This window comes from Pelmatolapia mariae, linkage group LG1 (assembly GCF_036321145.2).
Source record: "Pelmatolapia mariae isolate MD_Pm_ZW linkage group LG1, Pm_UMD_F_2, whole genome shotgun sequence".
NCBI lineage: Eukaryota > Metazoa > Chordata > Actinopteri > Cichliformes > Cichlidae > Pelmatolapia > Pelmatolapia mariae.
Genome location: NC_086227.1, coordinates 22,584,634 through 22,610,288, shown reverse-complemented (window position 1 = coordinate 22,610,288; position 25,655 = coordinate 22,584,634). Strand labels below are relative to the sequence as shown.

Genomic DNA, 25,655 nt, shown 5'->3' with positions numbered 1-25,655 from the left:
ACAAGTAAACATTGGACGTCTAAACACAGGAAAACTGTATGTTACATAACGCCAAATAATTACATGACTTCATACGTTTATTAACATAGAATCAATAGAAAAAAAGGACTTTTCCACCACATGAGTTTGTCCGGGGAAAACGGGAACCTTCTGAGGAACTTAGGGTTTTAAACCAACAAAGAGCAACAAAGAGTCAGAAGGAACCTTTAAATTCTTTGAGAAAAGTTCCTGGGACTAAAAGATGAGCGACATTTGTTTTTAGCTGAAAATCAAAAAGGTGAGTTGATAAACTGCTGATTTCTTTCAGCTGAGCTCTGTGAAACATCACCTTAGTCATACAATTAAGATTCAGCCAACAGGTGTCAGTGATAAAAGCTAGCTTTGCTTGACTGCTGACTTGCTGGTGACTCTTTCAACTCACACATCAGCTGTGACATTTTTATTTCAAAGCTGGGAGACGTCAACATTAACCAAGCAAAGTGTAGATCCTAAAGAACAGGTATAACCTACAGCAGTATGAGGAGTTCATGCACACTTTAAACTAATTAAACGCTTGAAGCGGTGATGGGAAAGTCCTTGTTTTGTGTGGGTGAGTTAGTCTGTCTGTTCCTGCCTGGACTGTTTGGCTATAGTGTGTGCCGGTTTCTCACCCTGCTGCTCCTTGATCGGGGACTCTCAGACAGTCTAAGTTCGGCTGCTGGCGACTGCCGCCTCGCTCCTTCACCTGGTTGATGTTGCTGGGCAGGACCGGGTGCGCTGAGTTGTGGGACGATGGATGCCTCTTGCTGTGATGCTGTGAATTTCTCTGATTGGTGACATGGTTGGTGTTTTTTATGCCACCGTTCTGGTGAGAAACTGTGGAAAGAAAAGCTTTGTTGTCATGTGAGCTGTGAGAGAGATGATTCACTTGGGACAGGTGACCAGCAAGCTGCTCGGACGCTGTACCTGGAGGTCCCGGTGCAGCTCGTGATGGGGTGTGCTGGTGGCTTCTGGACATGTTTGAGCGACTCTGAGTGAAGCTCTTCCTGGTTGGGCCTAAAGGGGAGAGATATTCAGATATTATATTTACAGTATAACTAACCAGCAGCAAAGTAATTTAGATAAACAAAACTAAAACACAGTTGGATCACTGTGAGAACAGGTAACCTTTCCACAAGTTCGTTCATACTCACGTGTATTCTTGGGAAGCCCGGGTCCGATGCTGACCTGCAGAGATTTGCTCGAAGGCTTCAGGACAGGCATGTCTCCCTGACCCTGGACAAATGTGACCTGCCTGGAGCCGCCGCCACTCAAGAAGCCCCAGTTCTCCTTCTTCAACTTCATCTCCAGTCTGAGAAACACAACAGACATTTTTATATCATCGAACTTTGTTTTTGTCTTGTTTGTCCTTTTAGCTTCTATGTTTACTATTGAAGTGTTTACTTACGTGTTACTGAACTTAAGCGGTAGCTTCCTCTGGGTTTTCTCCTCAAACCTTTGAGCAAGCAAGCTGATGAACTCGGTCTTAAAAATGCACTCCAGCAGGCTGTCGTACTCCTGCTCGTGCAGTATCAAGAAGTCGTCCTGCATTGTGCTGAAAGTATGAACAAAGCAAGGGAAACTTTAAGTGTTATAACAGATCAAATCTCACAGTTTTTCCGCTTTCTGTGAAACTTTGAGAGAAGCCAAGATCACGAGTCAGAATCAGCTTTCACATTTGCATCAAGAGCCTCACAAAGCGGCTCACATCTGAGTAGGGACGACAGCTTGAGCCCGTAACCCGCACAAGGATACTTTGTTCCTCCCAGAGAAGTCGGGTTTTTCTCTGATGAGCTTTTTACAACTCCTGCTTTCGCTCATTGCACCACCTGGTCTGTATTACCCCGCTGACTCAAAAGCCACATGTTACTCCAGCAGCTCCACCTCTGAAACGAGCTATGCTGCGTTCCCATGAACAACAAAGCTACGATAAGTCTCTCTGTTCCTTTGTTTTTTTGCACTTTCACAATAAACTGATCAACGTTCTTTCCCCACTATAGCATTTTTGAGTAATTTAGCAACGTTTTGGAGATGTGGACTAAACTGCTTTCAGTCAGACCTGAAAACACTAACAAATACAAGCAGCTTAAATATACTCCACATGTTTTCCGTGTCCCTTGTGTGACATTTACAGCAACATGGGAACTTCTTTGATTACAAATCCAGACTGTGACTTTGAAGTGGATTCATGGCTTTCTGCAGTGCAGTGTCCACAGAATCAGATGTTGTCTTGTTTTGGAAACAGTCAAATATCTGCTGGTATGTACCTCTGCTCGTAGAAACGTGTGATTCAGAACATCAGCTTTGAGATAACGGAGAGGAGTGCAGAGCAGGGGCTGAAGTTTGAAAATCAACAACATTAGCATGTACTTTACTTATGATTAAAGTAGCAGAAAAATACACTGGAAAAAAAAAAGCTTCACCACCTGGAGGGATTGATGCAGCAATTGATATGTTTCGGCTGGGAAAAGGTTACTTAATCCTAAAGTCGCATAAGCTGTTTCATTGGAGTCAAATTGCTGGCCTGTAACGAGGAACGAAAACTACTAAGGTGATTGGCGAAACTACAAAAACTGAGTCCTGGACGGGTAGTAGGGAACCATCATCTCTGATAAATGTGGTCAGGGGGAAAAAAATCCTGAATAATCGAGATCGGAGAGAAATCACATAATTAAAAATATATAAAATCTACAGTAGAACTCACAGCTATGTTTAATAGTGAAGGTTGGAGCATTTCCACAAATATAGCATGAAGAGAACAGCTGTGTAGCCTTAATAAAAACACACTTATCAGTTTCAATTTGCCAGGGAGCATAAAGATTAGAGTCTGAAGCAATGGAAATGTGCTCTGATGAGACCAACTGTGATCCAGGAGTGATCGGCATGAGAAGAAAGGCGGATGAAGTGCAAGCGTGTGGGTGCAGGGTTATGATCTGGAATTACTTCAGCCGGTCAGGTCTAGGTTAGGCAACATTATGTGCTCAAAAAAACATGAGTTCAGCTGACTATCTGAATACACTCAATGAGTCCGGAGTTCTCGACCTCTTTGAGAACCTTTGGGATACGATGGAGACGACTTTACGCAGCAGTCGGACTCTCATCAGCATCATCAGTGCAAGATCTTCGAAAAAAAATTAATGCAACTATAGATGGAAATAATTGTTGCGACACTGAAACGATGCCACGGCGATCGCGTGCCGTAATCAAAGCTAAAGGCGGTCGAATGAAGTGTGAGGCTTTTCTTGTGGCTGTGCAGTGTAAATTCTGAAATACACCAAAATAAAAATGCTGCTGTAGGTAGATTTTCTAGAGAGCAGGATATGGTGTAGCAGCAGGACGTAGCAGTTAGAGTTGACTTGTGTAAACAGAATAAGCACCAAATTTGTTTTTATGGATGCCATTTGTATGGCACATGTTATTAATTCTATTAATTATTAGACAGCATTTCCACAAATATAGCATGAAGAGAACACCTGTGTAGCCTTAATAAAAACACACTTATCAGTTTCAATTTGCCAGGGAGCATAAAGATTAGAGTCTGAAGCAATGGAAATGTGCTCTGATGAGACCAACTGTGATCCAGGAGTGATCGGCATGTCTGTTCCTGCTTTGAGCAGGAACAGACAAACTCACATTATTCTCCTTAATGTGAGTAAAAATAAAAATACTAAAGAAATTAAGTTTGCTGCTAATTTAAATTGTAAGATAGACTGGAATATACAATTGTAAAGGCTTTTTAAACTTGCCACTTAACCATGTGGAAATGTGTTAGGTAAGAAGCCGAATAAAATGATAACACATCCATTTTCTTAACCCCTTCACCAGTTCAGGGTTGCAGATCATGAACTCGTCTTTTGTCTCGTCATTAGCGGAACCGTGCCTGTTGGGTGGCACAAGAAAACCTGCTGATTGAATTTAGGAAAACATAAAAATAATATTGAACTTTCTGCCTGATTGATAATGAAAGACTGGACTAAAGGTTTCATCTTTGTGCCGTGTTGGCCTGAAGTTTGGAAATATCTGCTGGAGCATCATTCTCTCAGGAGAAAACCTTTCTCTCTGAGTTTTGTGGAGGAGTTAGAAGTTGTAAGCTCTTTGGACCTGGAAAAGGCAATACTAGAATTTCTTTTGAATAATGTAACTCAGATGTGAAGGAAGCATTTTGCACCTCAGAGACACCGCTAAGATCTTGTCCACATCGATCCGCCTCTTCAGCACCTCTGTCACCTGCCCTTTCTCTGGCCCCTGTTTCACCTTCTCTCTTCCAATCAGGTACACAGATTTTGGTGTCAGGATCAAATCTCTCTTAATTGCCTAATTGAAGGAGGAAAACACAATGTTACTATTTTGCCAGTTGTTGGAAAACCAGACTGCAAATTTAATTGAACCAACCTTGAAGCGACGGTCGTATTTTGTGACTTTGTCCGCAAAATCGATCTTTTCTCTCTTTCCAAGAAACTGCCGGAGCTCAGGCCGGTCATCCATACCGAGGTAGTCACCTACAAAGTTTCTGTTGAGGCTGTGTCGCCGCCTCTCTTTTCGGTTTAGCAGCAGATCGGAAGCTGAATGAACCCAGAGAAAGAGAATAAGAGCGGGAGCGCTAGGCAGGTAGATACTTCCGGCAGTAAGTTGCTCCCTCACTCACCTTCTTCCCTCATCTGAACATACTTCTTGCGGGCCACATATTTCCTCCAGGCTTTCTGGATGGCCCGGGCGTAGCCGTCAAACTTGCGCTCCCTCGTCTCTTCCAGCAGAAACAGCTGTAAAGACAAAGAGCGAGACTCAGCATGACACACGCCGAGGGCAGCTCACTGCACAAACCCAAACACAGACACAGATACACCTACATGAACTCAGTTGAAGAAATGCATACTGAACATACCTGAGTACAGTTAAATAGACAAACCGAGCTGTCGGCTCGTCATTTTTATTACAGTGCAGGAGTGCTGGTGTCTGACAACAAGAACCGTGTCGTGCTAAAAAGTGATTTCCAATGTTCCTGTGTGTTTTTCATGTGTGATATATTTGCTTATATTGGTAAATAGTCAGCAGGATTTATGAAAGTATATATATATATAAAATAAAGAAATCACCTATTTTGCCAGCATCTTTATGACGATCCAGTCCTATTTGGCCACATAAAATATCTTTATAGAACTATTATGTTATGTTTCTTGCAATTTTTGCTGCCCTCTTGGTCAAATCTCTCCAGAAAAATACATTTTTAATGCCAACAACACGTTTTACCCAGCTAAATAAAGGATATATAAAAGTCACTTTGCCAAAACAAACAGATTTCAGCTTTAACCTTATGACAGGGCATGTTTTCTGGCTCGAAATGACTGGATATCATTCATGAGAGATATATTTGATAGGTTATGGGCCAACAAGTCATTTGCACCTGTTTAAATAGCAGCAGTCATTTTTTGGCAGATGACAAACAGCCACAGCTTGGTTGGATTGTTGTAATGAAATTGTTTGGCAGTTGAATCAACAGAGTAATGCCCTGCAAAGCTGCAGAGCCGACGGTGAACACGTTTAAACTAAAAAGATCTTTTAACATCCAGTGTGAACAGGATTCTGATCTTTGCTTCAAGATGGACTCAAAGACATTAACACTTACCCTTTAAAGTAGAAAAACTTAGAATTTAATTACAATAATCCTTAAAATTACAATCCACCAAGTGTTTGTGGTCCTTGCTAACACTTATGAGCAGACTCATCTTTTCACCGGGATATGTCATTTCCCGATGGGCGTCGGGACACGCAATCACACTCTCTGCCCTCTCCCTGCCAGACTAAACATCCCGCCCGGTGCTGCAATAGGCTTGGCATCGACAGAGCCGGCCACAGGAACAAACCGCAAGCAAGACCGAAACACAACACAGCAGATCAAACTTCACCCAGAAAGGCTGCGAGCAGAAAAATACACTGAGTCACAGAAACAGTGACACCACAAAATCACAGAGGCTGTGAGAGTGATTGCACTTCCCAGCTGACAACTCCAGGAGCAAACAGCAGGTGGTGTTTTGGTTAATATTAGTGGAAGCGAAAAGGAAATGGTGGCAAACTTCCTAATGTCTTTATTACACAAACATCTGGCTGACTCTTCAAATCAAAGCAGTGCTGAAACAAACAACTGTATTTACTATAAATAAATAAATATATTTAGAGTATGGTTAATTAATGACACGTGTACTCACTTACTTGTAAAGGCCCTATACAAATATTAGGGAATGGATTATAACAGTAGAAAGTACCAGATAAACAGTACTGAGCAAAAATCTTGAGCTACCTCTCATTTGTTGATATTTTGTTTCTAAGGAGCTTAAGTGGGCTTAAGTGACCGTTCCCCAGGCTTTCTAAAGGTCTTTTAGAGTTTTTCTTTGGACATTACCTGCTTTTTCACTCATTTTCAGTCCAGTCTGTACCCTGACCATTTTCAAAGAAATGTTTTTAACACTAAACACTGACCTTTGAGTCAGTCAAGGCTAAAAAAGCACCAAGGTTTGAGGATGAACCAGTGCTGTGTCTACAAATAACAGAGAACTTAGGAAAAAATCCTTTTTAAGTTGTATCTTTAGGCACTTTGTTACTATCAGCCTGTCACAAAAACATAATCTGCTCCCATTTCTTTAGTTGAATCTACAGTAAACCCAGCAATAACACAGTTTGACACAAAAAAAAGAGTATTTTTGGTTCCTAAAGAGCTATTAGCTAAAAACCTGGCATATCTCAGCAATGCAGTGTTATAAAATCTGAGGAAACTGGACAAGCTGAGATTGAAAGGATCAGTGAAAAACAAAAAAAAAAAACAACCCAAAACATTCTTATATAAAGGTGCAAATCATCATCAATATATGCAGAAGAGGTACAACAGTGAGTGTCTCTAAAACACGATGGAGGCTCTTTCATGGTTCGGGGCTGCATTTCAGCCAGTGGTGTTGGAGATCTTGTCAAATAATAGAATTATTAATGCAGAAAGTATCATCAAATCCACCGTGATGACAGATGATAGAAGAAAGAGAAGACAGAGAGAGGACATTACAAAAAGAAAGAAGTCACAGGTTATTCCAAAGCTGAAGGGGGCCTAATGGCAAAAAGCTTTTTACCCTTCAGCTCTACGCCTCGATTTTGAAACAGCCAGGAGGACAACACATGATGATCTCAGGCTGCAAAATGGCTCATATGGGGTCAACATACCTGCTATGTTACTTGTGCTAAAACAACAATGTGCTTTAAAAGCAATCAGAAAAACCTTAAAAGTCAATTTAAAAATGTAGAGGGAACCACAAGAGTGAAGCCAGGAGTGGGGTGATGTGATGCCATCTGCCAAAAAAACAGCAGGAATCTGAGATGGATCTTATTTGGAAGAAGCATGACTGCACAACTTTTCTAATGTGTGGTTTGAAAATTAGCCCAAGTTTTTGGCCCAACATTTGTATGCAAGGGGTTTAGGACACTTTCAGATTAGTGGCTTTGATGATCAAACACTATTATGATGCAGGAAACAGAAGAACAGCTGTGACTGCTGTATAAAAAAGGGTTTTTTAATAACTCTTTAGGTGAGCTGTCTGTCATAGTCACTCAGCTCTGCTTACAAAGGACCTCTGATGGACAGTAAGCCACGAGCAAATCCATCATCACAGAGGGGCTGAAACTCCTCCAACATCTGTCCTGGTGTCAAACAAACTTTACTTATTACAGCCGACAGAAAAACACTTCAGTCACCCGGCTCATTAGCTGGTGTCAGTGTCTTATCATGCACAGAGACTTGTTTTGAGAAGCCTGGCAGCTCATTTCAGCGGTCCGCCCCATGTGATATTTGCGCTTCATAAACACACCTCAGTGGCTCTCAGTGTGGTGGCGTGGGGGGATGGGGGCTCCTGGCAGTGAGCAGCTGCAGTAAATAAGTAAAGGCATTCAGGATCCGCTGTAAGGCCTGAATCGAGACTAAGATGTCTGTGTTTAAAGCTACTAAACATACATCTGTGGGCGTGCATGCTTACCCTTGTGTGACGTGTACAAATGTTAATGAGTGAAAGCGCAGGGCTGCACACAAGTGTTGCTTTCATAAGAATCGTGAGGGAAAAAAAAGAGGTTATGGTGGAAAAAATACGAGCCTTTACGATGTCACCCCAAACTCTGCAACCACAGCCTGCGCTCGTGTTTTCATTTCAGAGCGGCGGTGACTCAGTGCTGACGTGGTGCAAGGGTCGGGTTCAGTCTCCTCCCCTGTGACGAGGGTTAGAGCGTGATTTGGGGCTCTGATGTCCTTTTATGGTGTTCAGTGCAAAAACTGATGACTTGAGGCTTTTTGCAGCCTGCTGATGACGCTCTGACAAGAGATGTGAGCTGCTACAAACTATCTGTAGTTTTTACTTTGTCCATTTATAATGCAGGGTCTCTTTCAGGAAGCTTTCCAGGAGTGTACAGCACAAACACACAAAGAGAAGATGCGACAGTCCGAAAGAGACGCAGCGGTGAAACGTACCGACTCGGGGGCTTTGATGAAGATCTTGGTGCGGCCGAGCTGGAACTGATCCTGGTCCATGTTGACAGACCGTAAGAGATGAAGGACGCCTTGTTTCTCGTCTCCCCGCCATGTTGGCCAGGATTCTTTGGTCAGGATGGCGTACCTGTCGAAGTTGAGTGACGATAAGGAGCAGAAGTTGTGTGACTTTGATTTGAAGCACAGGACACAAGCAGTAGAGAGAATGAAACGTATCTTTCATAGCCTAGTCAGACAGTGCACCTTGAACCACGGCGAAAAAGAAAAAGAAAAGCTTGATACCTGTTGAGGAACTTCCTGAAGACCCTGCGGTAGGCGTAGCCAGCACGCCTCACTCTGATGTTTTCCTTCAGACCCAGATACTCCACCTGGTGCTTCACCCTAAAGACAAAAAAACCTCATTCAGTATCGGATATACCACGAATTGATGAAACGTGTTAATTTTTCATACTTTTGTGTTTGTACATATCATTTAGTGATGTGTACAAACACAAATCAATAACAGCAGATTCCTTTTTCTCAAACCTCTAAGGAATCAACTATAAGTCTTTTCATATCACGTGACGCTTCCACTCATACTAGAAGAACTGCTAATCGGAGGTTATTGTATGCAAATGAGTTGCTTTCCTAACTTTTTCCTCAAACAAAGTAGTCAAACTTCCTGTGAAAACAACGGTTCCGTTGCTAATTAATGATCCACCCTCACAACAGGAAGGCGGTAGGCTCCGAACAATACACCATCAGACTGTATGTGAACATGTAGTACCCAAAACCTGAGCGCAGGGACAAAAGTGTAGGAAACTGAAACAAAGGGATAAAGAACGGGGAATGCCTGAAACATGTCTCACGTGTCTTCAGAGGAACAAAAAAAACCCAAAAAGACAAAAAAAAGCAAAGAAATTTAGTGATGATAGAAAAAGAAATTGGATAACGATCTCATGTGCTATAATACATACTTAAATAAGAGAAAAATGTAATAAAATTAGCCATAAATAACGTAATACAGCATTTTGGTGATAGTGCATATTGCAAACAGGGTAGTTTTCCATTAGATTTAAACATTTGATAGGACTGTGGATCAGTTTTAACAAACAAAAAACCCAGACTTTTGTTTTTAATGTATCACTTTCTTTGCTTTATTTCTTTCAGTGTGGTTATAAATGTCATTAATCTGTTTTCTTGTCCTTGATAATGTTTTCATGCTCCATTTTTAATGGTCTTTGCTTCATATTTTAGTCAGTTTTCTGTTATTTCATCTTATTTTTAAATACATTTGTTAATTTCCTATTGTGTTTTCTACTAGACAGCTTGAGGACCTATTATGCTTTTACTTTTTTTCCCCTGATATAATAATACAGCACTATGGTTGCATCTGATATGAGCACAAACTCAAATATGAGGTCAGACTGCTTTAAAGGCTCAGTTTTAGACAGTTTTTTCCACTCTTATCTCTGCATGACTAAAAATGTGGAATTGGAAATGAGCATTTTAGATCAACTTCAAGTGTTTCACTGAAATATTAATAGCATATTTTGGTGTCCACAGGACATGCTGTCATGGGTCTGTTTAGAGAGATGAGGTTTTTCATACTTGTTCAGTCTTTTTCTAATTGTACTTTCATGAACGTTAACATGTAACTTGCTAACTGAAGCCTGTCGAGTCAGAGATGTAGCTCTTGGGTTTTTTGCAGTTTGAGTGTTGTTGGTTTGACGTTGGGGTGAATCTGTTGGGACGGCCACTCCAAGGAAGACTGTAGGACAAAACCAACAAAATGGCAAAACTGCTTTTATAGAAGCGCTCACACTTGCTGATGATCAGTTAATCGAGTGCATTCGATTATCTTCTTAATTCCTTTGGAAGCAGTAAGGGCATACTTAGTTTTTTCCAACAAGCCATTTTTATTTGGGTTCATACACGTTCTTGTAAACATCACTTTTTCATGGTTATCATAACACTTGCCACTGATTGGCTGCTCCTGCTCAGACCGCCCTCAGAATCGGTCGTGTACACTCGAGTGCTGCCCTCATGTTTTGCTTGGCTCTGAGGAGTAAGCCGTCTAATGAATGTGTCTTAATTTTTAACTTTTCAGGACAACAACGAGTGGGTGCTAGTGATTCAGTCACTTACCGACTTTCCTCCCAGTCTCTGGGCTTCTTGGTCTCATTTGGTTTGATGCAGCGGATGTAGTGCGGCGTGCATTTCATCAGTGTGCTCACCAGATCGTTGGCTTGTTTCTGAAGGATGGAATTAGAGCAAACATCAAAAAAGGAAAGATAATGATGAGGCTGGCGCGTCTGTGACTAAATTACTGGCTCTTTGCTGACTGGGAACGCTGAAGGACATTCCACTGAACAGCAAACACGCACATTATCTCAGCAAAGGTCTTTTCCACAGTGACCCAGATAAACAGAAGGCACAGCTGCACACACACACCTTTATTTTGCTGCCTGCAGTTGTGGGTCGACCCTTCTTGTCAGCATTGAGGTTTTCCGGAAATAGTGCTCTGATGAAGCTACTGTTGGAGGACAGAAAGTGAGGGATTAGGTCAAAAAAAGAAAAGAAAAAAAAGCTCTCATTATTCTCATATCAACAAAAACAAACAGCTTTAGGGCTAAAAATCACACCAGGGCTTCCTGGCAGTGAAAAAAACAAACAAACAAAAAACGTAGTTAATGATTAAAGAACCGAGGACCCTTGATGAAGGTCACTGATTTAAATTCCTGAACCATTTGGTAAGTTTGAGCTGGGGGTGGCTGGGAAAGCAAAAAAAAAAATGTGAGTGTGTGTCCACACTGTGCTGTATTTGTACAAACAGCTTTCTCTGCAGCAAATCCCCACAAGGCCTCTTCTGTAGAGGCCGAGTGAATAGTTTTACTTGAGGAATTCCTTCAAAGAATAAAATAAGTAATTTCTTTTGACTGATACTGGGTCTGGAAAAGGAGAAACAAAGAAGAACATTAATATAAGACAGAGTATCAATCCCATTTCTTCCAGTATTTTTTCTCCCGTCTTTCTGTAACTAAAGGGGAATTTTTCAGTGAAGTGCTGCTTGTTGACAGTGTGAAATGACTCATGAGGGAAAGGGCTGCTAAAGCTAGTTTTTCACTTCACAGTAAAGATTTAGGTAGTAGATGCAGAGTGACATTGTTAATATCTACAAAATCTAGAAAGAAACTACATTTGTTTTCAAATTCATATATTTGAAGTTGAATTCATAAATTACTTAAATTCTCCCAAATATATATACAGAAACACAGGATTTAGACGCTGTAAACTTGTGCTGTTTCAGTAGTATAACAAATAATTTGGATTTTAGTCCTAATCAGGCGGAAACCTCAGAGCACGAGAAATGAAGCCAGCATGGAAGTGTAAAAACTGAGTCTCCATAAACTTCCATGTTAAAATGATGCAAACATTTTTGGTATTTATAGCTGCTTTACTCAATCTAAACATGTTTTTTATTAAATGTTATGACTTGAGGTGATATTTGTACTAAAAGACTCTCCAAGAAGTACAGTTTGTGCCTCTAATTGTTGGTGAAATGAAATCGAAGCATTTTATTTTTTAGAATTTGTTACTTTGCACTAATCTGTGTCTGTGGAGACTGTGGTCACAGCCTGCTAACAGGGCTTCATAACATCAACCCGTAATTCAGCACTTCACCTTGTAGTGTAAAATATAATTACTTCTGGCTCTAAAAACAGCCATAGCAACACCTGAAATCCTACAGTAGGTCGAAACTTCAAAACACGGCTTGACAAGCTGATGAGTGACATCACAGTGACTGCGTCCATCTTTAATATACAGTATGTGGTCCTGATCTAGGCTCAGCATTAACTTTAAATGCATCACAACACCAGGATGTGTACAAGGGGTAACTGAAGCATGTAGCTCCACATGTTCGTATCCATATATCTATTTAATTAAAAATGTTATTTAATTTAAATGTATTTATTTGTATTTTATTTTATTTTATTTTTTTAAAACTGGATACTCTTCCTGACACAATCCCAGAGGAACTTGTCTCTCCTCCTGGGATCAAACTAGAGTTCCTTCACTCGTTAAGTGATTACGTAAATGGCTGCGCTGTGAAGCCACCAGGATTTCTTGCTGCTGGTCAGAATGTGGCAGATATTTGTGAACTTTCCACATTTTCAGGTTCTTCTCAGCTTGAGACATGCGACCGTCAAGATTCAAACATTTCCAAAGTACCTTTTTACTTTGTTGAGCACCATTTAAACTATACACACACACACACACACACACACACACACACACACACGGTGGAGTAACAGTAAAGGAACAGTGTGCATGTTTTAGCTTTGGGAAGTCATCGTCATTTATGGTCCCTTATGAAAATCATAAGATAATAATTTATATTTCCTCCTCACTCCTTTTTAAAGCCCTGCCTAGTTAATGATGTAGTTTATTTAAATTACTGCTGATGTCTTGTTTTTTGTTTATGTTGTCAAGTTCCAGTTTATTTAATGAGTTTTTTTAAAGGCTTGTTTAGATACTATGATGCAGGTAAAACTCGATCTTAAATTGACACACACTTCTGACTAACATTTGATTAGTTTATGATTTCAAAATGCTGTTTCATGTTGGAGTAAATCCCACACCCTTTCTGGTTTTCTCCCACATTGGGATTTGTTTGATTTTAAACTTCTGACTCCGGGCTTGGACACAGAAGAAAGGATCAACAGTACAAATAGATTCAAAGACTTCTAATACTGTCCAGCTGACAATACTGGTCAGTCCTTTCTTCTCCATTTGGACCTGCTGCTTGAAGGAATGGGTGTGCTTCCTTCCGCCTCATTGTGTGACTGTGTACGACTCTTTATCTTTGCATGTCGTGTCAAATGCATCAACGCATCTTCTAGCATGTGTCTGAATGGGATTTTGGCATAACCTCCTTTTGCGCCTTACAAAGGAGACCTGTAGGGGTTGCGCAGACAACACAGGCTGTTTGCACAGATGGCCACTTCGACACACACAAAAAAAAGCCCAAGAAAGCATAACACAGGGGGAACAGACACAACACAACCTCACAAACAACCTGCACTTGCAAGGGCAGATTGAGTAGACCCCGAAAGCCGCATTATGGGACAGCAAGCAGATGCGATTGAGGGTAGAGGGCACGGCATAACCCCACCCTGCACACTTTTGCTACATCCCGCCAGTTTCCAGATGCACTGCTACGTCTGAAGCTCTTATTCAGCTGGTTTCAATTATAACCATATGATCACAAAGACGACTCCCTTTAAGAGAGCGCCGTAGAAATGCTCGCCACATGTCGGTGCAATGTGCAAAAAGGAGTTACTTACATTTCACTGCTCTGCATCAACTCAATGAGGTCGGTAAAGAGGACGTCTCGGTTCCTCTCACAGAAACCTTCTGCGTCGTAGGACACCTGGAGGAGACACACACAGAAGGATTTCTCAGGAGTCATCATTATCAAAAGAGGAGAAAACTGAACTCTATGAAACCTCCAGCAAAATGGAAGATGACCCCTGTGTGAAAATAAAAAAGCGTAACTCATATTGTGGCCTAAATAAATGCCCTGAAGTTTATGGGAGAGAAACAAAAACAAAACATGAAGGGTTTCAGGGTCCAAGCTTTACACGTCCCAGGAATAGCATCCTTATAAAACCAGCAGTGGTTTAAGTGTGTAAATTAAACTCCATTATTTCTCCTGTAATGTAGGCTGAGACGGGAGGAATGTTCTGAGCGCAGGCATGGGAGCCTCTCGAGCCTTAATGGCACGGCTCATTAAGCTTACGGCATGTGTGCCAGGCTGAGGCCACCACACATCTGGAGAATGACACGAGGCGACCTCTACTCAGACCACCAAAAACCTAAAATAATCCACAAGAAGACTTCTAGTGAGCTGTAATGCTCGGCTCAATGAGCAGGTTTAATACGGGGAGGTAAATTCCTCCACAGACAGACAATGGAGAATGGCAGAGACGGTGCACAAAGCTACTTTAGAAGTGGAAACCTTCTGAGGACAAAATGACGACACAGATGGAGGAACCAGCTGCGTATAACTAGTATTTATGACAGATCATACAAGCACAGAGGAACAGCTCCAGCTCCATTAAAAAAATGCCATTTTTTATGGTGTTGGACTTTTCGTTTCCAGAAGTTGGTCTCCTACAGCTGGAGACTACATGCAGAAAATATTCTTTCAAAGTTGACGTCAGGGACGAAGACAAGTGCACAGAGATGCTTGACTGTATATATAAACACTACGTCGCGGTATACATTACCGTTTTATGTCTGCAAAAAGCTGAATGGCTTCCCGCTCAAAATGCAGACGACTGCCGTTTGAAGCCAGTTGTCAGGGAAAGCAAACAAACAGATCAAAGTGAAACTGACCTTGCCAGCATAGTGGTGGATGATGAAGCCCTGATTCCAGCTGTTGAAGTGTTCATGGGTGTTGATCTGGACTCGGAGCTTCTGCAGCATCGTCTGGTCGGCCCCCTCGCCCACAGCATGCATGGTGGCGCAGACATCATCCAGGATGCTCATGATGCCAGGAGGATTCTGGGGATCACGGCAAACTTTAAGTTCTTGATCTGTTATAGCTTGAAGATCTTTTTTTGACCTTTTTCTGTCTGATCTGCAGCACATGTATACACAACTGTGGTCTTATATGTAGATCTGAAAGGACTCTGCACCAATTTCAATCATTTTTAAGTCATTTATCAAACAGCTTCAACTGTAGATTTGGTTTTGCTTTCTTTACTTTTTTGCCATTTTATATGCACTTATTATCATTTGACAATAAAAAGTTGCAGCCTTAACTTGTGCCTCTAGAAGTGGCACGAAAAATTTGAGTGGTGGAACATAAGAAACCACACAAAGCTTCGAACAAATTACTAAGGCTTGGTATTTATCAAACACACAAAGACATTTTACACATTTTAAAATGAAAACAGTAGAGCTGATTTAAAACAGCATGTCCTAAAGACTACTCTCACAGTGGTTGTTCCCATTTTTTTTTTCATTATGCCCGAGGCTGATCATCGGCCCTCAGACCGGATAGCGGCAACAGCCTCTCAGACTCGGAGAGCAGTGTTAAAAGGACACGCGTAAATTTGTCAGCACATTAGCCAAAGAACTAAACTGTCAGCCACTGATGCAGATCCCCGGCTCCTCTCAGATGGAGGCTTGTGTTAAAACCCTTGTTGTGGATTTCATGGATTAGACCTCTCAGTAGGACAGATAAATCAAATTAAGAGGCATGTCGGTGCGTTTGAGGGTATTAAGCTGCGAGTCATGGCAACAGAGCAGAAACTTGGCAGTAAGTTGGGCAACTCAGTTTACAATACTAGTAAACAAGATTAACAAATGATCACACCCTGGTTTATTGTGGTTTATATTTTTTTTAGCCTCTAAAAATATATCTGTTTGTGGAGGAGTCTATTGATCTATTGTCTATTATGTTTTTAGAGTGATTGATTTAATTTTTCTTCTCCTCTACTATACAGATCCAAGGTTTGATCTAATCTCCATACCATTTTACTTTACAAAGTAATCTGTTACTTTCTTGATTACAAAAGCCTAGAGGGTGGATATTTAAATCAACCTCCCCCAAAAATAAATTCACCATCACATAGGCAGCATTTTTTTAAATAACTGAGGTCTTACCAAGATTTTCTGTCATGTCTGTGGTTAATGAAAATGAAAGGCATTTTTTTCTATATTAAAGAGAAAGAAATGTGCATATTTAGTATGAGCAACAAACGTCCTATTCAGAGTTTATTTACTTTGCTCTCGATGAGATCACACACAATCTTGTTGTTGAAGTATTCTATAGGAGTCCACTTGATGCCCTCCTGCACATACTCCTCCTGCAAGACATGGAAAAAAAAAGTTCAGCGATAGGGAATAAAACATCTGTGGACAAAAAAAAACAAAAATGGAGTGAGGGGGGGAAGAAGAGAAGAGTGTGGAGGAACATTACCTGCTCTGCCTTTAGAGTCAGCTCGATGAATATCTGCTGGAGCTTCTCATTCACAAAGTTGATGCAGAACTGCTCGAACCCATTTTTCTGAAGAAGACAAGAGGGTGAATAAAATCCGTATAGCCTAAATGAGCTGCATGTCCAGTGGGGTGCGGATATCCTCTAAGCTCAATGGGCTTTGTTTGGACGGGGAGCGATGTACTGACTGCCTGATGTTAAAGGAAGGGGAGCATTGTGCATTTCGCAGCACATACAATGGACCTTCAGCCTGAACTTTAGGCTACAGAGGTCTGCAGCTTCCTTTCTAAAAACCTGCAGTCACCAGAATGCAGCTGACCTTTTCTTATATTGTGCATACAAAAAACTCTTTAACCTGAAAAAACAGCCAAACCTGGATCAGATTAGATGTCATTTAGCTATCAGAGATAGAGTCACGGTCACCATAGCAACGTCGATAAAAGGGCTAAAGAGCTGTTTGTAAACCACAAATGTCCAGTCTCATTAAACAAAGTAAACAATGAAGTAATCAGATTAAAAAAGCATGCTGAAGACTGCTGTCTCAATTAGGAGATGGGACCTAATCCACATACTTTTTACATTAGCCTCATCCTTTGTGTTAAATCTGTTTAAATGCTCATTGCTAATAGTAGTTAATCTCATTTTCACATTGCTGCATTCCTGCAGCCATGTGTCAGCCTGAGAAATGTCCAAAAACACTTACTTGGAAAATTTCAAATCCATAAATGTCCAACACGCCAACATTTAACTCCTGATGATCCTTCACCATGGCTTTGTTGATGGACTGAAATTAAAAGATTAAAAGTTGTTATTACCAAAATATAACTGGCTTCAGCACTTTGTATTTACTCTCGCAAATCACTGTATGCATGTAATCATACCTCGACCAGAAAGTCAAACACACGTGAATGCAGGGCTTTGGAGAGGGCGTCACGCGTGTAACACGCCTGCTCCACGTTCAGCGTCACGTCGATGGACTCCACCGCGCTTCCCCACTTGCTGTCCATCTTTCGACTCGTCAGTTTCTCCTTCAGACGGTTGTGGTCAATCCCCAGCAGAAACGCAGGAAAGGCTAAAACTATTATAGGAAAGGAGGGAAAAGAAAGCAGTTGTGGCTTTATAAGTGTTATTCTATACAAATATATGTTTCATAAGGACTATGATGATTTGGCTATTTAAGAATTTATCATTACAGAGCTGAAACAATTTTCCAGCTCCTAAAATAAGATGAGATTATATTTTGCTTTTGTCGTTTGTAATCTTTAATTAAATATCTGAGTTATGGAGAATAGTTTGGGGGAAAGACTGGGAAGTAGATCAAAGGGAAAGAGCAATTAGCATATCTTTTTAACGATAGGCTTTCTGACATTTTATAGTTTTAATCATTAATCAAGAAAACAAACAGCTGATTAAATGAAAATGATCATAACCACTGTATTTGCTTGACAGTCTTTTGTTATAATATTCTGCTACTGCACTGCTATGATGAGCTGAGAAAAAAAGCAGCATGTGAGTACTGGATCCTTCTCTGAAGTAACTACGAGACACTTCTGTGAAAACCAGCATGCAAATCAATACACAGGACTGGACTCTTCGAAAGGTGCAACCTTTGCATTAGCACAGAAAACACTGAAATCCAAGGTTCAAATAAAAATGCCTTTTTAAACTTCTCATAATCACAATGCACATGACTGATGTAAATCCACAAATATAAAGATAATAGTAGATGATTCAGAGCTCATGAGCTTTGTACTGCAGCTGAGTGTAGCGTAAAATATAAAAATAGCAGCTACTGAACTCTTCAATAAAAAGTGTGGCACACACACCACAGATCAAGCCCCGACCTGGCGCTGATATTGTCCCCTGAGAGCCCCTCCCTGCCTTATTACAGTGACTCACTTCCCCTAAAAGGAAATAGCTCTCAGGCCTGCAGACTCGCTCCGTCTGAGAATGCATCAGACCACTCTAGAAGCCCCCCCTTTTGGGACGTTAGGGTGTGACTGACCATACGCCCGATTAAACCGTGAGGAAAAGTCGTCCTTTGTGTTTGGTAATAAAGGTAATGGCTGTATATGACGGCTGGCGGTGTGGACACATTCTGTGAACTTTGGAAACAATGTAACTCTAATGTAACTCTGTGTTTTCCTGCAGATTTGTTAGTCAAAGCAGCAGTGCATAATGTAGATGTCGGTACAGACGTTTTCAAAGCTTGCAGCTTCACTCCAGTAAGACGTGAACAGTCCTGTGACAGTTCACTTCATTTCCCCAATATCAACTCTTGGATATTTGCATGTTAAATTTGAGCCGTGGGAGTTTTTTAGTCATTGTGAGAGACTGGCCACCTGTTCAGGGTGTATCCTGCCTCTCGCCCCATGGCAGCTGGGACAGACTCCTGTGACAATGAATTGAAGTGATGGATGGAGTTCTTTAGTCCAAAAAGGCATTACTAATTTTTTAACTGAATTAATGTCAACATATTAATGGTGAAAAGAGATGAGACCCTCATGTCTTTAAAACTAGCGCAGCTCAGAAAAAAAAGACTAAATGCTGGGTGATTTGGCAGTGGCAGCGTCCATCATCTATTTACAGTCTGCCTACTTTCATCTTTATACTTTTTTGACGCGCTCTGAGTTTTAGCAGTTAATACTGAAGTGGCTTGAGCAGTTTTATATTAGGAGCAGTAATACAACAGCACACTGCAGTTAAAGCACACAGGAAAGGAGACTGAAAGGAGCAGGAAAGGCTTAGATTATGAAATGCTGCTGTTACGTCTGCCCTGAACAAACCAGCGCTTTGTAGACTGGCAACTGCACTCTCCTCTGCATCATACAGACGCAGCATGAGGAGAAAAAGAAAAGAGGAAGGGAGAAGGGGGACAGACAAAAAAAAGCTTTTTTCCAAGTAATTTTAGTCTCTGACGAAATACGTCCAGACCTAGCATTTTATATTCTGGTGATCTTGCATGGCCTGAAGTACTCCAGACAGCTGGCTGCAGCCCTGCATTAACACAATAAAACTTTAGGGAGTGAAAGTGGTGAAAAAGAAACACCCTCCAAAACCAGAGAAGGGCAGGTCAGGACAAGAACCCAGCGAAAAGCAAAGATTTACCACAACTCAGTCCTTAGCGCTCTGTTTCCTTTTGGTGACAAAAATCTTTGGTGACTGGTGATCAGCTCATTGTGCAAGTCCACTTACACTCTTCGCTCTCCACAGCAGCGTAGTTCCCCGATTCCTTGAAGCTGATATTTCCCAGGTGCAGGACTCCGGCTACGATCTGAAGCACCATGGAGCGGTCCTCTGGTGCGATGCCAATCACATCCATGGCTTTCTGGGGAAGTAAAAGGGGAAAAAATAGCATGCTAAATCAGGATCACAGTGGGGGTTTACTCACTCCTGCGGTACCTAGCTCATGTTCTCTAATTACTCCTGTTGTGGTCTCGCTGGTAAACAAAAACAGAAGGAGATCATTGAAAAAAAAAAAGAAAAAAAAGAAAACAAGAGAGGAGTGCTATTGAGAGACTGTGAGCCACATGAACACTGGTATGAGATTCACAGACAAACACAACACCACTGACTCCCAAGCAGACAGAAAGAGTCTGACCGTACCATTGTCTCCTGGAAGTCGCTCTTGTCGTTGATGTCGTCCACTTTGTAGGAGCCAGACTGGTTGAGGTAACTGTAGTAATCCAGGCTTGTGATTCCCAAGCTATTCTTCTGCTCCGAGGTGGCTCCTTCTATCAACTGTTGAGCAGAAATTAAGTCTAACTGTGTGTACAAAATATATAACACACAGTTTAAAGAAAGCTGCACTGGCTTCTGAAAACTAGACATGTCTATACAATGGAATGGATAACAGCCCAACTACAACTAAAAGGGCCAACCTTTGAGAAAAATTATAAAATATCTTGACAGGACACTAAAACCTTAACACTGTTACATCTGTGCTTAGGTATGTAAGTATAGGTATGTATGTATGTATGTATATGTATATGTGTAAGTATGTTTTTCCTTTTAAATTAAGTTTTTGAATTACCCTCACCATTATATACTGCAGATTTGGTCTCAGGTCATGTTATTGCTGTGAATTGCCTTGTTATTTTTGGCAATAAAAGTTCAAAAAAAGAAAAAAAAGAAAAAAAAGAAAGCTGTACTATCGCAAAATGAGAACCTCTGGCCATGCACGACAAAAACAGACTGCTTTTCTAATCCAAACTGTCCTGAAATCACCTCGCAGGCCCTTTTCTCAGGTCAAATGTGTTCCATTCACTATTAAAAAAAAAAAAAAAAGGCCTCACCTGGTAGAATATATGGAAACTCCTTTCTCCAGGATTCCTCATGACAACACGTGACTTTTCCAGCAGGAAGTTGGAGATTTTCCCGCCGTCTGGTTCACCGCCGGAGCTGAACTGGATCTCAAAGTATTTCCCCTGATGGATCAAAGCATTTTTTTTGTATTGCAGCCAACTGTAATAAAGCTTAAAAAGCAGAGTATACGGTCTGAAAATACTGGCACCTAGCTGTTCTAAGGCTAGCAGTGTGTGTGTGTGTGTGTCAGCTTAAATAGAAATATGATCCAGCTTTTTGTCTTACTCTCAACTCCAGACTAGCCTGTATGCAATGTCTCATTATTCAAAGAAAGCACTTCAAATGTAGTGACCTTACACGATTAGTGCCAAACTATTTTTGCTCTTTTAAATTTGAAGCTAAGAATATCTTTTATGGCATCTGCTCTTTATGAATTTAACTAACAGACTCGGTTGAAAAATTTCGGGGGAGTTGCACTTTCTATCTGAAGCTTGTTTTTCATTGGTTAAGTTTCTTAGTAAGCCTCAGCGCTTCTGCTTGTGTGTCTTTCTGTGCAGTGCGTCGTCGCAGCACTTCTGGTTAACCGGGACACACACGAGGTTTGATGCCTCATGAAATAAAACAGAAAACAGAAGGCAAGCTGTTACTGTAAATCTCAAAGGTCTCAAAGGTATGCCACGAAAAAAAGTTGAGGACTCAGCTTGTTCCACGGCAGCTGCGTCCCTGTCTGTGACTACGAGTGGGAATTTCACTTTAAATTTGATTACACTGTATGTTAAAGGGGGGGAGAGAAGCAGCCTTACAAATCTGCTGGAGTTGTTGTTCCTCAAAGTTTTGGCGTTGCCGAAGGCCTCTAGCAGCGGGTTGGACTGCAGGATGATGTCTTTGACGTGCTGCGAGGAGACAGATTCAGTGAGCTGATGCTACATCACAAACAGATGAGGCAGCAGGTAGAGAAACCACACACTTCACACCCCGACTCTCTGAAAGTTTCCACTAAGATAGCAGCATGGCGCACACATGCACATCTACAGACAGACACACAAAATCTGGAGGGCATTATCCTCCCTATGAGCCATGTGTGTGTCAGAAACACATGAGCTTTAAATCAGTACAGCAGACAGAGATATTCCCCACTTCCAGTATTGTTCACAGAGGCCGAGTGGTATTTCTTGGAAATGTTCTTTTATCAGTCCTGTACTAAAGAAAAACATCCTTCGCTGACACACATTCTTATATGAGTTTAGCCTTTTAACTACGCTGAAGTTCTTCTTGCACTGATGTTTTATTCCAGCATGATCTCCAGATGTCCAAAAATCTGAATATTAACAAGTACTATTAGATATGTAGAAGCTTTGAGAAATGTATGTTGCTAAAACAGCTGAACTGACACAGTGATATTATCTTGAGGCATGAAGTACAGTTAACAGTATCATAGTTATATAATAAAGCTGTCTTAGTTGATTTAGTGTAAGCAGTCTATCGTTAAATTTAAAGCCCGAAAATGATTTCTGATTGTTTTCTTGGTGGAAGCAGCTCTGAGTGGATTAATTATAAAACTCCCACTGCCATCACGGTGCAGGAATTTCCTCATCAAACTTGAGATCTTTATCGAGCTTAGAAACTGGACATCTGCTGTTTTTTTGTTTTTCTTTTTTTATTTGAGGGGGGCTGGGGGGTGCCAGATGGCACGAGGGGGCTGCGTGCATAAGAGTCTGCTGATGGGCTCACAATAGGATACAAAGGATGAGGATGACAAGACAAAGACTGGAGCAAAGCGTGAAAGACAATGCAGGAATGAGACAGCAGCAGGTGGTTTGACTGCACACGTGTGCAGTTAGTATCACAAATCATTCTGGTTTAACTTAGTTATCGTTCACATGTGCACTTAAGCATTTCAAATATGCATTCCTCATTTACAAACTGCCGAGAAGGACAAAAGGCATCTTCTCTCACCTGCACTCTAGGTCCACCGCCTGACACTCTGGAGATGTAGCCCATGATATATTTGGCTGCCACAGTCTTCCCTGCTCCACTTTCGCCGCTGAAAAGCAGATAAAGACTTCATCACATGCTTTCTCAAACACAAGCCAAACTCAGATACACCTGATAGCCTGCGGCACACCCTCACTGAGACGTCCTTTTCTGTCTCACACATCCACAGTTTTTATTCACTCAGTGACTAAAAAACACCTGCCCCAAAACTGTTTTTTGGTTTTGATTTTTGTTCACCTATTATGGGTTTTAAATGAATTTTCCTTGTTCCCGTTTGTTCTGGTGGCTTATCAGTCTAAAGCTTATGTCATACCCCCACCTACATGTGATCTGATATTTAACAATAAGCCTGCTTAGGAACAGCTCAGCCAGAAACGTCTGTGCATTAAATAGTTTCCTGCATACGTCCCAGTGCAGACTTTTGTCTCTTCTCTAAGAATAAACACATATTTTACATCCATATTTGAAAACAGAATCTGGTACATGGTTTGTTTACATGTGTTTGTTTTGGTTGGACACACTACAATAAACAGGATAATTTGGACTACTAAACATGGTAAACTTTGTCCAGACAGCAGGTATTTGGACAGTTACAACATTTTTATCCTTTAGAGTTTCTATTTTAGCGCCATCAACCTGGAATAAAAGATTCCAGATTGCAAGTTCAGTCCTCAGCTTTCATTTGGAGTACATTTAAATCAATATAGAAAAAAAAATCCCTATGTAGCAAATTTACCCAGATTTAAACACATAGTACCCAAAGCTGAGGGGTAAAAAGCATATGGACACAGTACTTTTGTCCCAAATGTAAACCTACTTAAATTAAAGGGACTTGCAACATATCTTACTCTATGTTAAAGTGAATAAAGGGTCTAAAAATAAGGTGTAACTGTTTAAACTCTTGTCATTTGAATTGCACAAACTCTTCATTAAGACAAAAATCCAGATCAAAATTGGTTGAGAATATGTTTATGTGTGTGTGACACGTTTCGTGCAAATTTCCACCTCAGAAAGTAAAACTGAATCTCTTAAATAAGCAGTCAGCTAGACAGCTACATTTACTGCATGAACCCGACCCACCATCAGTGGCTCTTGCACGTGCAGGCGGATGAACGCTGCAGTAATAACGACATTTATCCCGTTTTGTTTACATAGCGTTCCTTCGTATCTTTTCCCTCAGCCTACACTTGTCTTTTTCCTCTCCTTGCCTTTCACTGCGCCGGGGTCATACTTATTTTGACCTATGTGGTTTGGCAGTGGATGATGGCTGGGTCTGTTTTTTCTTTCTGTGCCTTAAAGTAGAGTCAGGATGGTACAGCTGCTGTGAGAAACACAGCTGCAGACTGTTTGAGACTGCCAGAGGAAGTCATGGGAGCTGCTCTATTACACAGTCTCAGTATAGCTGCACACATCCTACTATATACACCTCCCAGCCTGTACCAGATCCTAAGGTTTTGCCTGGACTTCCTCGCTGTGCAGTTTGGAATCAAGTAGGAAACTGATAGTTTAGTTATATGCATCTGAGAGCATAGTTTCTCCTCCTGCAATCGACCCTCTAAAGAGGTATTTCCAGCACAAGCTGCAGTGGGACTTTGAGGCCCATTTAAACCCCCAAAGGGGCAGGTCTCATTGTTGTGGCGTTTGAATGCTGAAGACATTTCTAACTTCTGCAGTGATTTATTAACCAAACAAGGACATGAGTTACACAATGTAATACAGAGGGAGGGAGCGTTAAGCATTATCTTTCATAAATTATTACTGACTTGAGCTATGTGAAGGATGTTCAGTCAACAGTTCTAGTTTTGGCAGTTTTGAATCCAACAAGGTGTTCGCTGCATTCCCACAGAACTCGCTGAGCCACATGTACAGTCTGTTTGACAAGATTTTCCTGTGATAATGTCAGTGCATTGTTTTTTTTTGTATGTTTTTACATTGTTTATATACATCACCTCCTATGACTTTTGCCTGCATACTAAACATCTCTTTTAGTTACTGATACTAAGGAGAAGTAGGAGGGCAGAGGGACCGTTGCTACTTTAAGACCCACGTTCTCTTCAAGTCATAGCTCACAGGACCCCTGTTTCAGTCGCTGACCTCTACTTTAAGATATTTGGTGAAATTAAGCAAATTTTTAAAATTTTACATTTTAATTAGCATGTCTTTTTCTTTGTTGTATAGGCTACCCTAAAGTTTTGCCTATTACACTATGTTCTTTGTAAGAAAGTGCAGGAAATATACCGCTAGAATTTAACTACCTGAGACTTTGCATGATCACATGAGGACATTCATTTTCATGCATCTCCACATACAAATATCTAAAAGCCTAAAATAAATGCATTTTCATGGTGCAGGCCACACCCAATGACTACGTGCATATTTTAAGCATTAAAATGATCCTGACAATCTCTCACCACACATTGTCCTTCTCAAACTGATCTAATTATAACAGCAACCTGCTCTGTTGACACCGATGAAAAGAAAGGCACAATCATGCGTGGAAAGGATCCCATGCACAATCATAAAAAAAAAGAAAGAGAAGATTCCTGGTAAAAAGCCAGCCAAGCAATGAATAAGCCTGCTTTCTCTCAGACTGGGTTTAAGAAGCTGTTGTTCACTCATCATGTGACTGAAATTTAAGACGGCTTCAAAGAACAAAATCAAGCAAAACTGCCTAGAAATTGAGAAATCGTGTATTTCTGAAATATCTGTATATCTGTATTTAGAGTAGATGTAAAGGAACTGGTCCTCGATATAAAAAACAAAAAAAAAAGTATCATAAAAGAGAAATAAACACTTTGTTAAATCCAAATCGTCCCATATTCAAATGCTGTTACA

General features: G+C 40.9%; 1 protein-coding gene across 2 annotated transcripts in view; it reads right to left on the bottom strand.

Moving 5' to 3' along the window:
- Window positions 1-25,655, bottom strand: part of myo1ea (myosin IEa) — a 48,287-nt gene that overhangs the window by 2,459 nt on the left and 20,173 nt on the right. For both annotated transcript variants that reach the window (XM_063475807.1, XM_063475815.2), the window contains exons 5-26: window positions 22,782-22,869; window positions 21,629-21,718; window positions 20,816-20,947; window positions 20,127-20,261; window positions 19,716-19,848; window positions 17,402-17,598; window positions 17,224-17,304; window positions 16,503-16,589; window positions 16,306-16,389; window positions 14,912-15,079; window positions 13,858-13,943; window positions 10,964-11,045; window positions 10,658-10,764; window positions 8,813-8,911; window positions 8,513-8,657; window positions 4,664-4,778; window positions 4,411-4,580; window positions 4,187-4,332; window positions 1,427-1,573; window positions 1,173-1,330; window positions 946-1,035; window positions 651-855 (exon numbers count right to left, since the gene is read on the bottom strand). In XM_063475807.1, the coding sequence (XP_063331877.1) occupies window positions 651-855; window positions 946-1,035; window positions 1,173-1,330; window positions 1,427-1,573; window positions 4,187-4,332; window positions 4,411-4,580; window positions 4,664-4,778; window positions 8,513-8,657; window positions 8,813-8,911; window positions 10,658-10,764; window positions 10,964-11,045; window positions 13,858-13,943; window positions 14,912-15,079; window positions 16,306-16,389; window positions 16,503-16,589; window positions 17,224-17,304; window positions 17,402-17,598; window positions 19,716-19,848; window positions 20,127-20,261; window positions 20,816-20,947; window positions 21,629-21,718; window positions 22,782-22,869 (2,745 nt within the window). The remainder of the gene's footprint in view (window positions 1-650; window positions 856-945; window positions 1,036-1,172; window positions 1,331-1,426; window positions 1,574-4,186; window positions 4,333-4,410; window positions 4,581-4,663; window positions 4,779-8,512; window positions 8,658-8,812; window positions 8,912-10,657; window positions 10,765-10,963; window positions 11,046-13,857; window positions 13,944-14,911; window positions 15,080-16,305; window positions 16,390-16,502; window positions 16,590-17,223; window positions 17,305-17,401; window positions 17,599-19,715; window positions 19,849-20,126; window positions 20,262-20,815; window positions 20,948-21,628; window positions 21,719-22,781; window positions 22,870-25,655) is intronic.